The sequence below is a fragment of the Thunnus albacares genome, chromosome 17 (genome assembly GCF_914725855.1).
Source record: "Thunnus albacares chromosome 17, fThuAlb1.1, whole genome shotgun sequence".
NCBI classification, from domain to species: Eukaryota; Metazoa; Chordata; class Actinopteri; order Scombriformes; family Scombridae; genus Thunnus; species Thunnus albacares.
This window is the reverse complement of record NC_058122.1, coordinates 25,116,257-25,129,449: the sequence shown is the minus strand read 5'-3', so window position 1 is coordinate 25,129,449 and position 13,193 is coordinate 25,116,257. Positions and strand designations below refer to the sequence as shown.

The window sequence follows — 13,193 nt, the reverse complement described above, 5'->3', positions numbered from 1 at the left end:
TTGCGATGATCATCTTTATTGACATTACAAAGAGACCTCAACCATATGTTCATATTTTATGAACTTTGTTAAAGGCCTAAACTCTATGATGACCTTTATTCAGCATGTTCACCCTGAAAAAAGAAGTGAAAATACATAAGCAACAGCGAAAGTTCAAATCTATGAAACAAACTGCCTTATAAGTTGTCTTCCATCTTCATGTGGAAGTATGTAATCATTTGAGTACTATAAGGTTGGATATTGATTTACAATATCAAAAGTGCACAGCATCAAATCATTCTAAAAACAATTGACATTGTGACCCTGCAAACAACATATAACAAATTTACCTTTCCATGATGATGATCACGGCTCTTTGCTCTCAGCTTGTTGACCTGGGACTCAGCGATGTCAGCGCGCTCCTGAGCCTCCTCCATCTCATGCTGGACCTTCCTGTACCTGGACAAGTGAGTGTTGGCCTGCTCCTCCTGTGAAGGGTGAAGGGAGTAATATTCATATAGTTACAAGACAAATTATATCATTGATCCAAGTGTAGATGATTGATCATATCAACGTATTTGACTTACAGCCTCCTCAGCCTGTCTCTTGTAAGACTTGACTTTGAGCTGCAGCTTATCCACCAGATCCTGAAGTCTGTGCACATTCTTCTTGTCCTCCTCAGTCTGCACAGATAAATGCTTGTAAGTGATGATAAATGGAGAATTAAGAGATATTAAGGTAGTTTTTATTTAAAGTAGGAAATACCTGGTAGGTCAGCTCCTTCACTCTTCTTTCATATTTGCGGACTCCTTTAATAGCATCAGCTCCACGTCTCGATTCGGATTCCACTTCACTTTCTAGCTCACGCACCTGAAAAGAGATGATAAATGATCCATCAGTATTATCTACAAAGATCACAATCAATCTAAATACACATAGAATTTATTTCACACATTGAAAGTGTGATGCGCTTCCAGAAAATGACCATTTATATACAGTGCATACCCTTGACTCCAGTTTCTGGAGCTGCTTCTTGCCACCCTTCATGGCGAGGGCCTCAGCCTCATCCAGACGGTGCTGCAGGTCCTTGACTGAGACCTCCAGGTTCTTCTTCATCCGCTCCAGGTGAGCACTGGTGTCCTGCTCCTTCTTCAGCTCCTCAGCCATCATGGCAGCCTGAAATGAAGAGAAGTTTTCTAATTCAAATTTAAGTTATAATGAGCTTATTATATTATAAGTGTGAGGCAGTATACAAAAATATTAAATTACTCATAAAATTGAAGAGTTAGAGGTGTAAACTCACATCAGTGATAGCCTTTTTGGCTTTATCCTCAGCATTTCTTGCTTCCTGAATAGAATCATCCACTTCACCCTGAATATGTACAAGGTCAGCCTCCAGCTTCTTCTTGGTGTTGATAAGACTGGTGTTCTGAATATTAAAAAAGTCACATTTGTTATGTATATTCATTATGTTTTACGTATAAATGCAGTTTCTTGTGAATCACTGAAGACAAACCTGTGAGTGAAGCAGTCCGACACGCTCGCTAGCATCAGCTAACTCCTGCTCAGCCACTTTGCGTCCTCTCTCTGTCTGCTCCAGAGCGGCTCTCAGCTCCTCAATCTCAGCCAGCATCAGGCCATTCCTGCGCTCCACCATGGCAACCTGCTCCTTCATGTCTTCATGTCCTCTGACAGCATCGTCAAGGTGCAGTTGGGCATCCTGACAACATGGACAAAAAAAAAAGTTAATTTTCTTTGCTTTCCAACATTTTTTTACTCATTGATCAGATAAAGCTCACCTTGAGCTGTCCCTGGACATTCCTCAGTTGTTTCTGGGACTCAGAAGCCTGCCTGTTGGCATGGCTCAGCTGAATCTCCATCTCATTCAGGTCTCCCTCCATCTTCTTCTTGATTCTCAGGGCATCATTCCTGCTCCTGACCTCAGAATCGAGAGTGGTCTGCATGGAGTCAATCACCCTCTGGCTGTTCCTCTTGATCTGCTCCATCTCCTCGTCCTTTTCTGCAAGCTTCCTGTCAACCTCACTTTTGATCTGGTTAAGCTCAAGCTGAACACGGAGAATCTTGGCCTCCTCGTGCTCCAATGTACCCTTAAGGAAAAAGTTGAACATGTACCCAAAGGTTACCAGTCTGTCTCAGAAACATTTAAGAAAAATTCAAATGAATACATGCCATTAAATACACATGCTGTTGTATTTTATCATATAAGTCATCTAATACTGTCATTTAGATTTTTACCTCTGCTTCCTCCAGTGCTGTCTGAATTTCAGTCTTCTCAGTCTCCACGTGCTTCTTGGCTTTCTCCAGCTCATGGATGCTCTTTCCAGTCTCACCAATCTGTTCAGTCAGGTCTGAGATCTCCTCTGTAGAACAACCAAAGCCAAAATTCAGTTTAGAGAAACTTGCAGTATACATTATATCTAGGAAATTAGGTTTTACCACCACAAAACCTCATGACCTACACCTATAGAGGTAAACATTACATAAAGTGACATTGACATACGCTGCAGGTTCTTGTTCTCTCTCTTCATGGTCTCCAGCTGATCCAGCGCCTCCTCGTAAGAGTTCTTCATCTTGAACAGTTCAGTGCTGAGAGAGCGAGCCTCCTTCTGGGCTCCTTCCAGCTCTGACTGGCCCTCCTCGTATTTCTGTTTCCAGTCTGCAAGGACCTAAATGAGTAAATGAGTAAAAATTAGCATTTACATTAATGTAATTATGTTTAAATACATTTGTTTTTCTTTCCTCATAACCATTTACCTTATCAAAGTTCCTCTGCTTCTTGTCAAGGTTGGCAGCCAGACTATTAGCTCTCTCTACATCAATCATGAGGTCCTCCACCTCACCCTGTAGCCTCTGCTTGGTCTTCTCCAAAGAGGCACACTTTGAGTTCACAGCCTCAATGGACTCCTCAGCGTCCTGCAGACGCTGGGCAAGCTTTTTCCTGCAGTGAGCAAGTATTTTCTTGTACTTAATTGCACATATAGATCACAAACTGTCTGAAAAGCAAAAAAAAGTGATCAAAAATGATTTTTTTGTGAAAGAGTAGAAAGGTTTTACGTACTTGGCATCCTCCAGTTCCTCAGTGCGCTGGATAGCATCAGTCTCATATTTGGTTCTCCACTGAGCCACCTCACTGTTGGCCTTGGACATTCCTCGCTGCAGCTCACCTTTAGCTTCCTGCTCCTCCTCATACTGCTCTCTGAGCAGATCACAGTCATGGCGAGCTGACTGAACAGCGTGGGCCAGGGCGTTCTTGGCCTAACAAACACGGCAAGAGACATTTTCATTCATCTATGTATCAGAAATACTTTGTAAATAGGTTCTCTAAGTTAAAACAACTGCTTACGGCACCAGGGCTAAAAGTATCTTAGTAAATCTTCTTCAAAATGTTTTTTGTTGTCATAATTATTTTATTTATGTTATGGTGCATTTCATTCAAAGGATGGGCATTCTGACAATAGATTTTTTTCTCTACCCACAACTATCATCCAAACCCTTTAACTGTCCCATGCCTGTCTCTGCAAAATCCAACCTTTAACAGAGCTTTTCCTCAGAAGATGTTACTCGGCCAAAAGGAAATTAATTTTTTTAAAAAAACAAACAGAATCCATTAATATTATGATGCTAGAAAGCAAAGTTTATGTAAAAAAATCATTTAACATCAATTTACTCTCTAATGGTTAAATATAGTTTATAATATATGGAAATAATGAGTCTTCCCATAGTTGTTTATCATTACTTTCCTTTCATGCTGACTGCTTCTGATATTTTATGTTTGACTGATGATTTAAAAGGAGGATTTTTCTGAGGTACTCAGATTTGGAAGATGATTGTGTTTGGGATGTTTCTAGTATATGAAATGGAGTACTCAGTTCCACCAGTATTAAAATCTAATAACAGGAGATATAAACATGTTATACCTTAATTTCCTCCTCAATATGCCTCTTGAGTTCCTCAATCTGCTGAGTGTAGGCCTGTTTGCCCCTGGTCAGCTGGGAAACAAGAGCATCTTTCTCCTCAATCTGGCGGGAGAACTCACCTGAATGACAAAATATAAATCAGTTTGTGAAAATGACGGACTCGCCCACAGGTGGTTTTATTTTAGAAGACTCACCATTCTCCGTCTGGAGTCTTGCCCTCTGTCCATTAAGGTCATTCAGCTGGCGAACATGCTCATCATTTTTGGCCTTGAGCTCACTCAGCTGGTCCTCAATAGTTCTGCACATTTTTTCCAAGTTGCCCTATTAACAATAAATATATTATAAGGCAGCATTTACATGTTGATGTTTTTAAACATAAGGGTATAAAGCTAAAACCTTCATTTATAAAGAAAACACTTACTTTGGATTTAGCTACAGCCTCCATGTTACTGGAGAGGTCATCAATCTCCATCTTGTACTCGCTCTTCTCTTTTTCCAGCTTCTGCTTGACACGCTGGAGGTTGTCGATCTGCTCTCCCAGCTCTGCGACACTGTCGGCCTGCTTCTTGCGGAGAGATGCTGCGGTAGCTTCATGCTGCAGGGTGGACTCTTCGAGGTCACGTCGCAGCTTCTGGAACTCAGCCTCGCGCTTCTTGTTCATCTCAATCTGAGCAGCTGTTGCTCCACCAGCTTCCTCAAGCCTCTCGCTGATCTCCTCAAGTTCCCTGGAGAGGTCAGCCCTCTGCTTCTCCACCTTAGCCCGAGCAGCCCGCTCAGCCTCAATTTCTTCTTCCAGCTCCTCAATACGAGCCTAGGTTTAGGAATGTGAAGAAGAATTGTTGACTGGAACATACTGTAACAAGTTGTTTTTCAGTCAGTGAGTGATAATATTCATGTCAAATACTAACCTGGAGTTCCTTTATCTTCTTCTGAAGCTGTGCACCAAGAGACTGTTCATCCTCAATCTTGCTGAGCAGCTGGCTGGTCTCAAACTCCTTCCTGGAAGAGGAAACAAACTGTTATTGCACTTACAGTGTTAGTTTTGACTCAGGATCATTGTGTTGCATTATGGCGATTGTTCAATGTAAGGATTAAAAATGAAAAAGAAAACTTGCTTCTTGATTTTCTCCTCAGATTGCTGCTTGTCATTCTCCAGATCCATTATGGATTCGTGGGCCAGTTTCAGATCTCCCTCAAGCTTCCTCTTGGCTCTCTCAAGGTCCATACGGAGCTTCTTCTCTTGCTCCAGTGATCCCTCAAGCTTTTGAGATAATATTATAATGTTGATATGAAATATGTTTTGTTTTTTCATCATGGAATGTCAATTCTAACACACAAGCTACTAATACAAACGTGTTATCAAAAGCAATGTTTTCTCACATCGTCCACTTGCTGTTCCAGCTTTGTCTTGGCCTTGGTCAGAGTGTTGACTTTGTCTTCCTCTGCCTGGAGATCATCCAGTGTTTGCTGGTGAGCCTCTTGGAGGGCTTTCTTCTCCTTGGTCAACTTGGCAATAGACTCATCTTGAGTTGCCATCTCCTCTGTCAGGTTTTTCACCTGAAAGTGGCATGCAAGGTAATTTAAATGTCACTTAGAAAGGTATATATTTAAATAATGAATGGACATATTTTCCTCCTTTTGTATACATTTAGATTTCAGTTAAATTAACCTTGTTTTCAGTTGCATGTTTCTCCTTCTCCACTTTAGCCAAGGTGAGCTCCAAGTCATCAATATCTTTCTTCAGCTCAGAGCATTCATCCTCCAGCTTCCTCTTCTTGCCAGTCAGCTCAGCATTGATTTCCTCTTCATCTTCCAGTCTCTCGGTCGCGTCTTTGAGTTTGGCCTCGAGTTGGATCTTGCTCTTAATCAGACCTTCACACCTTTCCTCAGCATCTGAGAGGTTCTCAGTTTCCTATATTTTGAACATACATGTGTTAGCCAATATACTGCTTTTTAGATTAACAATTAAGATAATAATTTCTTATTTAGTATTCCTTTAGCATGCAATATTAATACTTATATAGTAGATTTCATTTGAATAAAGGCTAGACTTTGGCAAAGCGTGCATACAATGCATACACAAAATTTGAACTTCCTTAAGATCTGATAAATAAATTGTTATTCATTCTAAATTACTAAACATGTAATTAACTGTAGTAAATTATCACCAAAACAAAGAGAGGTATGTGTGCTTTTATATTCTACTCACAGCAGCTACTTGCAGTTGCAGGTCATTCTTTTCCTGCAGCAGAGAAACCATTTTCTCCTCCAGTTCCTTCTTCTTGGCCAGAGCAGTAGTCAGGTCTGTTTTCATCTTTTCATAGTTCTCCTTCATGTTCATCAGCTCCTTTTCAGTCTCAGCACTCTTCAGAAGTGGCTTGATCTTGAAGTACAGATTCATCCATGGCCAGTTTTTGACATTCATGAATGAACGGATATTGTACTGGATGGAGAAGATAGCCTCTCTGGAAAATAAATATGAATAAAGTGTTAATGTTACTGTAATGGGATTTTGTAAAACTTGTGATGATAACGTGACATTTTTACAATTCAAATTGACAGAACTGCTCCGTGTACTGTATGATAATCCTACCTCCTCTCCATCATCTTAACAAACTCCAGCCTCATGACGAATCCTCTGCAGAGAGCCTGAGTCATGGTCACCAGCGTAGCCAGTTTGTCATCTCTCATCTCCTCCAGCAAACCCAGCAGACCAGCTTTGAAGAACACCTGCATTGTCAGTTGAAGGAACTCAGTCATCAGCATACATGGATACCACAAGGCATCTACACAAGTAAACACTGTTGACATTGTCTAAGAACGTACCTTAGTGTGCCCAAACCTATACTGAGTGTGGTCCACATCAATGGAGCCTAGCAGCTTCTCTGAAGCTTTCTTGTTGTCAATGAACTGTCCCTCAGGGATGACACTGGCATTCAATACTTTGTATCTACAAGAGAAAATTATGTTGTTACCTACATTGACCCCACATCTTAGCCAGCTGTTTTAACTCGGCTGAGATCAACTTGACTTGTGTATACTGGAAATTGCATCACCTCTGCTTGAAGTCAGCATAGAGGATTCTGCTGGGGAAGCCCTTTCTGCAGATTCTGATGCCTTCCAGCACACCGTTACACCTCAGCTGATGGATGACCAAGAAGTTCTCCATAAGACCTGAAAATAGCATACTTACATTGTTAAAAATAATTCCTTCTAATACTTCAAGCACAAAGTGCAAAAAGGTGGATTATTTGCTTCTTACCTGGGGTCTTTGTTTCATTGGGAATCAGGCAACGGACAAAATGAGGGTGAGTGCTCCTCAAGTTGGTCATCAGCTTGCCCAAGTTCTCCTGTGGATCAGCAGTAATCATTCAAAAATGTCCCTTTTAAGATACAATTGGAAAATTATTTCAAAATGGTATTTCACTGTTAACAAAGAAGGATTTACATACTCTGAAAAGAGCAGACACAGTCTGGAAGGAACCACCCTTCTTTTTCTTCTTGTGGCCGCCGCCGCCAGCATCTGTATTTCATAGTTTTAACAATTCCACTGAGTCATTGCTTTTGCTTTACCTGTTCAGTTTTATCTCCTCATGAAAACTGTATGTTACAGTAACATAAATGAATAGATTACCACTTTTTGCTGATTAGTTTCTTACCATCAGCTGAGGCATGGGCTGCATACAGAAGATTAAGCAGTTTGTTTGAGGCCTTCTGGTAGAGCTGGACAACTGAGTTGTTCAGGGGGTCCTTGTTCTTGTCTAACCAGCCAGTGATATTGTAGTCCACTACACCAGCGTAGTGAGCCAGGGAGAAGTGAGCCTCAGCCTTGCCCTTTGCAGGTTTTGGCTTCCCAAAAGCCTTGGTCTTGCCAAGATGCTGATCATGCAGCTTGTTCTTGAAAGTTGTGTCAGAGGCCTTGGGGAACATGCACTCCTCTTCAAGGATGGAGAAGATGCCCATTGGCTGAGAGGAAATTATGTCATATTGAAAAGAATCAATCATTTAGCCGGTACTCAGAAAGCAGGAATTCAGTTCTACCTGACTTTGTCTTACCTTCTCAATAAGCTCAATGCAGGCAGCCAAGTCCATACCGAAGTCAATGAACTCCCATTCAATTCCTTCTTTCTTGTACTCCTCTTGCTCCAGGACAAACATGTGGTGGTTGAAGAACTGTTGCAGTTTCTCATTTGTGAAGTTGATGCAGAGTTGCTCAAAGCTGTTGAACTGTGATTACAGAAATGTATTCAGTGGCATGTCAAAACAATGTTGATCTTTGAACTGCTCACATATTTTTCAACCACTCACATCGAAGATCTCAAATCCGGCGATATCCAACACTCCAATGAAGTACTGTCTTGGCTGCTTTGTGTCCAGCATCTCATTGATACGGATGACCATCCACAAGAACATTTTCTCATAGATAGACTTGCACAGAGCCATGACAGAATTGTTGACCTAGAAATACAGATTTTGTAATGAGCATTTCTCAGAATGATATTTTCATGTCAAAATGCAAACGTTATCCTTTTATTTTTTCAAACACTAAATTTTCTTAGTCTTACCTGTGGCACGGTTTGGCCTTTTGTCACCATCTCGTTTCCGACCTTGACTCTGGGGTAGCACAGAGCTTTCAGCATATCAGCTGAGTTCAGGCCCAAGAGGTAGGCGATTTTATCAGCCTCTGATGGAAAAACAAACCTTTAGCTGTCAGTGAACTGGGACATATTTTAGCATTATACATTACACTGAAATCCTTGGTAGATTTGTTACAAGATGTTATCATCAGAATTACCCTCAGTGCCATCAGGTTCAGCCTGCTCCTCACGCTGCTTCTGCTTGAAATGCATGTTACCATGATGCATCACAGCACCAGTCAGCTTGTAGATACCCAACTTCTCCTCAGAAGTGAAGCCCAAGATGTCAATAGCAGTCTGTGTTGTACATGAAAGAAAATAATTGTGAGTCGCAACAGTCTCGTTGAAGATTCTTAATTTTACATTCTTAAAATAATAACGATTGGACGCTTTACATCTGTTGCAATGAACTCTTCTACATCATCGATGCTCTTGACAGTCACTTCACCCTGACTGATCATATGGTAATCATAGGGATTGGTGGTGATCAGAAGAGCCTCTGCAAAAGATTTGAAGAAAAACACTTTTTAAATCCTGCAACATTCCTGGTGTTATTGTCTTAATTCTACCATTGTAATTGCTAATTGTTATATTCTGTCGTAACATACCCAGGAGCTCAGGCTTGTGGCCGGTCATCAGCTGATAGAAGATATGGTAGCTCCTCTCAGCAGACAACTGGAAGGTGACACGGGACTTCTCCAGCAGATCTAAGAATAACAAGGTCAGATTGAAGTATATTGCACACATGACATCATACAGTGGAAAGAACTGTGTATTAAACCTTTTCAAACCTAGCGTCATACCTAAGTGTAAATCCAAAACAAAGGTTCCTGCACAAAATGTAAAAATGACTTACATGTTTCAATATCAGCTGAGGCCAGTTTGCCAGTGGTTCCGAAGTGAATTCTGATGAATTTACCCTGAACATATCAGATTAATGTTAGCAGGAGTCTTCATATGTAGCCCAATAAGATTCCGTGAAGTTTATTCTTGGCCCTTTTAACACTTACAAAACGAGAAGAGTTGTCATTCCTCACAGTCTTGGCGTTACCATAGGCCTCCAGCAGAGGGTTGGCTGCAATGATTTGATCTTCCAGTGAACCCTACAAGAAGATATATGTATAGTATATAAACCATAAACAGGCAATTCTCCAACAAATGTTTTGAGTAAAGGCAACTAGTTTTACCTGCATCTTGCCAGGTGCTGCCTCTGCCTTCTTAGCTCCAGCCACTGCAATTGTTGCAAAGTACTGGATGACACGCTTGGTGTTGACAGTCTTTCCTGCACCGGATTCTCCACTGGGGGAAGAGAAAGATACCTTGAGTGTTTTTTTCCATATCTGTAAATGTCATTTATAGTTATTCAGTTGCTTGTATATTACTCACGTAATAAGGATAGACTGGTTCTCACGATCTGAAATGAACAAATGATTTCATGTAATCTCTCAGTAAGTACCTTATACGGTATAAATATAAAAGACATATTTCATGTCATATCTGCTGTATCTCGTTTTGTGTGTCATAAAATATATTACCAGTGAGCATGAACTGATAGGCATTGTCAGAGATGGAGAAGATGTGGGGCGGTGCCTCAACCCTCTTCTTGCCTCTGTATGCTACCACAACCTCGGCATCGTACACAGGAAGCCACTTGTAGGGGTTCACGACGACACAGAAGAGGCCGGAGTAGGTCTGAAAAGAGGGGAGAATTCACACTAAACTAAATCTAAACACATTGCCTCTACATTTGACAAATATATAATTTAAATTGAAGCTTCAAACATTACTGTGTATAAAGTTTTTTTATTGATGACCTGTGTGTATTCACTCTGATCTATGTATCAAGTTAAACACTCACGTAGATCATCCATGATGCAAAACGCTCTTTGAGGTTATACAACACAGAAGGTTCACTGAGGTGGGTCATCATGGCCATGTCCTCAATTTTATCAAACTTTGGAGGATTCATGGGATGGATGTCTTCCTCCTTTACAGTGATAGACTTAACGGGAAATGCAGTAAAAAAAAAAAAAAAAAGTGATCCATGTGATCCTCTTTCACTTTCATGGTCTCATAACAAATGGTGCAAAAAGTCTATCAAGGTTTTAAAAGGACTGTATGTCAAGTATTTCAAAGAAAGTATTCATTCACCTACCTTCCCCCCTTCAAGGGTTTCAACAGTGGCCATTCCACCCTCTCGTTTGACGAGTTTACCCTTGAGGTACATCTCTTCAGGCTCAGCCACAAAGTATGCCGTTTTGGCATCAAACGGAGCGGTCTGAGCCTCAAGTCTCTCCCTCTCTGGCTTGCGGAGGTATATGGCGGCCTTGCCAAAGGCCTCCATCTCTTGGTCTCCCATGATGGCGGTTTAGTTGGGACTGAAAACAAGATGAGTTCGAATTACATTAAATATATTTCATTCTGTTATAGTTTAAATGATTTATATGTAGTGTCTTTATTTGATATTATGGATCTTTGAGTTGTTTCTGACATCTTACCCCCCTTTATCCCAGATGAGCAGCACAGTATCTGTTGTAGTCTGAGGATACTGTTAAAGAAAGATTGTGATGGTCATTGCACAGGACTCAAAATTAAAATATTTCCCACTGCCTAGTGCTTACATCAGTAAACAATAGTCTCACTACATAAATTTAAACCAATTATTGAAACTTTAATGGGTCCATAAACTTTTACAGTTACCTGTTATATGAGTTGACCATTTTCATAGCCTCTCCAGTAATTTAAAAATATTTTGATTATTAAGACTCTAATCTCAGTTATATTTTTCTCTACTGAGCCTTTCTAAATTAGCTATTAGGATTAGTTGAAAAATTATATTTGCCTCATGCTTCACATTAAAAAGAAACATCCTTGATTAATGATATTATCCGGTTGAGATTACTCAACATTAAAAACATGATGACAAAGTGTCACATGACATTAATGTTTAATTTAACTTGAAGTCAAAGCAAGTCCCTCCTGACTAGAGCCCTGCTTGTGTTGTATCAGCTCTCAGATGTACATCACTTTGGATAAAAGCGTCTGCTAAATCGATGGCCAAAGTGCAAAACCTCCTATCTGCAGAATTTTCTGATTGGCGGATTTCACTTTGGATGATGAGAACAAGGAAGGCTGCTCATATTCAGTCTGTCTGCGAGATAATCCCACCCTTCGTTGTGACAGAAAAGTCACACAACAAAACAAAAACACAACGCAGAGTCCCTGGGTGTGTAGAGAAGCTGCAGCACGAGTGAGTTACACAATCACTGAACATTCATTTCCAGTGGACAAGGAAGCAAATACACTGAATTTAAGGAATTTCCCACTTAAGGAATTCTGACCCTAGTATACTGCAATGTAGTAACTATTACATTTACTACATCTTTTTACCTGAGAACAAATTTAATTGTATTATTCTTTTAATTTAATTTTAATTATTAACTTAATTTAGAGCATCGTTTTGTAGAACCTCTTCCAACTTACATCAAGTGCAAAAGCTCCTATCTGCTCTTTGCGAGGCATTAATATCTAGTCGGTATTGTTAACACATAATATAATAATATAGTCCAAAAACAGTGTATTATGTATTGGGTATCCTTAACAAATAGCATTCTGCAAGAAAACAAGTTGTTCTTAGTTTTCTCAAAAAAGTGCATTTTTCAGATAGGAGGTTTTGCTCTTCGGCCATCGTTGTCCGGTTGAGATTACTCAACATTAAAAACGTGATGACAAAGTGTCACATGACATTCATGTTTAATTTAAATTGAAGTCAAAGCAAGTCCCTCCTGACTAGATCCCTGCTTGTGTTATATCAGCTCTCAGATGTACATCACTTTGGATAAAAGCGTCAGCTTAATGAAATTATAAATTGTAAATTGTAAGTAAGATGAGCAGAAGCACACACAAAGCACTAACCTGGGTGAGATGCCTGTCAGTTCTCAGAAGAGCCTGAAGCTGCTGTTTATATAGAGGCTGGAACTGCTTGGTCAGCAGCAGTCGACCACTCGATTTGGTCAAGTATCTCTGTCATCTTGAGACCCACCTGTTGACATCTCAGGTTTAGTAAGCTTTTTTGTGTCTAATACACGTCATTCCTAAATTGTAAAAATAGCTTCTATATTAAGCAAGCTGACAAGGATTGGAATTGTGTAAAAATAAAAATGAAAAAGAAGAAAATAATGAAAAATACATATTTAAGCATTTATTAAATCTATTAAAGGGGTTGTGCCTTGACATCCATTTTTGAACCCATAAACTCTTAGTAAGATGCACTCTAAATGTCATTGGTATTGAGTGTCAGAGCTTGTCCACATTTCAGATATTTGAAATACAGTAAAATTTAGTTTCAGGGCCATAGTATCATAAAAATAAGTAAAACACACTTAACATTGTAACTTTAAAACCCTTAAACACCATATATTGGTTTTGAAATATGACATGTAATATTAGTAATATCATACAACATGTTTTACAGAGATGTATTTAACTTGGCTTTATTTCTGCATATAAAACTTCATGGTAATGTCCAAAGTATGTCCCAAAATAGATGTTGTTGGAATATATTCCCTGGTTTTTGAACCACTGGTTTTGCTCCAATAGATAATTTGCTCCCATAAATTTAGATTCTGACTTATTTGAG

General features: G+C 39.8%; 1 protein-coding gene across 1 annotated transcript; it reads right to left on the bottom strand.

Moving 5' to 3' along the window:
- LOC122967226 (myosin heavy chain, fast skeletal muscle-like) lies at positions 1-12,493 on the bottom strand. Its single transcript, XM_044331752.1, has 41 exons — positions 12,470-12,493; positions 11,053-11,102; positions 10,710-10,932; positions 10,413-10,556; positions 10,090-10,246; positions 9,941-9,968; positions 9,742-9,853; positions 9,565-9,657; positions 9,411-9,474; positions 9,163-9,261; positions 8,950-9,053; positions 8,713-8,851; positions 8,483-8,601; positions 8,226-8,375; positions 7,974-8,144; positions 7,577-7,883; positions 7,370-7,440; positions 7,180-7,267; positions 6,974-7,091; positions 6,744-6,867; positions 6,511-6,647; positions 6,127-6,382; positions 5,587-5,829; positions 5,298-5,474; positions 5,033-5,178; positions 4,826-4,916; positions 4,339-4,728; positions 4,112-4,238; positions 3,918-4,036; positions 3,059-3,255; positions 2,755-2,938; positions 2,501-2,666; positions 2,236-2,360; positions 1,779-2,087; positions 1,496-1,699; positions 1,283-1,408; positions 985-1,155; positions 745-849; positions 567-662; positions 330-467; positions 1-113 (listed from the first exon to the last, which is right to left on the bottom strand). The coding sequence occupies exons 3-41, from the start codon at positions 10,911-10,913 to the stop codon at positions 96-98; spliced, it is 5,817 nt and encodes a 1,938-aa protein (XP_044187687.1). The 5' UTR covers positions 10,914-10,932; positions 11,053-11,102; positions 12,470-12,493; the 3' UTR covers positions 1-95.
- Between the last annotated feature and the right edge of the window lie 700 nt (positions 12,494-13,193).

What these genes read in the sequence shown, in the direction of transcription:
- LOC122967226 (XM_044331752.1), bottom strand. Translation starts at nt 10,913, where the DNA reads ATGGGAGACCAAGAGATGGAGGCCTTTGGCAAGGCCGCCATATACCTC. An exon ending in AGCCCATGCCTCAGCTGATG is followed by an intron (nt 7,441 to 7,576) that starts GTAAGAAACTAA and finishes TATGAAATACAG; the next exon opens with ATGCTGGCGGCGGCGGCCAC. An exon ending in CAGCACTGGAGGAAGCAGAG is followed by an intron (nt 2,088 to 2,235) that starts GTAAAAATCTAA and finishes TTTTTCCTTAAG; the next exon opens with GGTACATTGGAGCACGAGGA.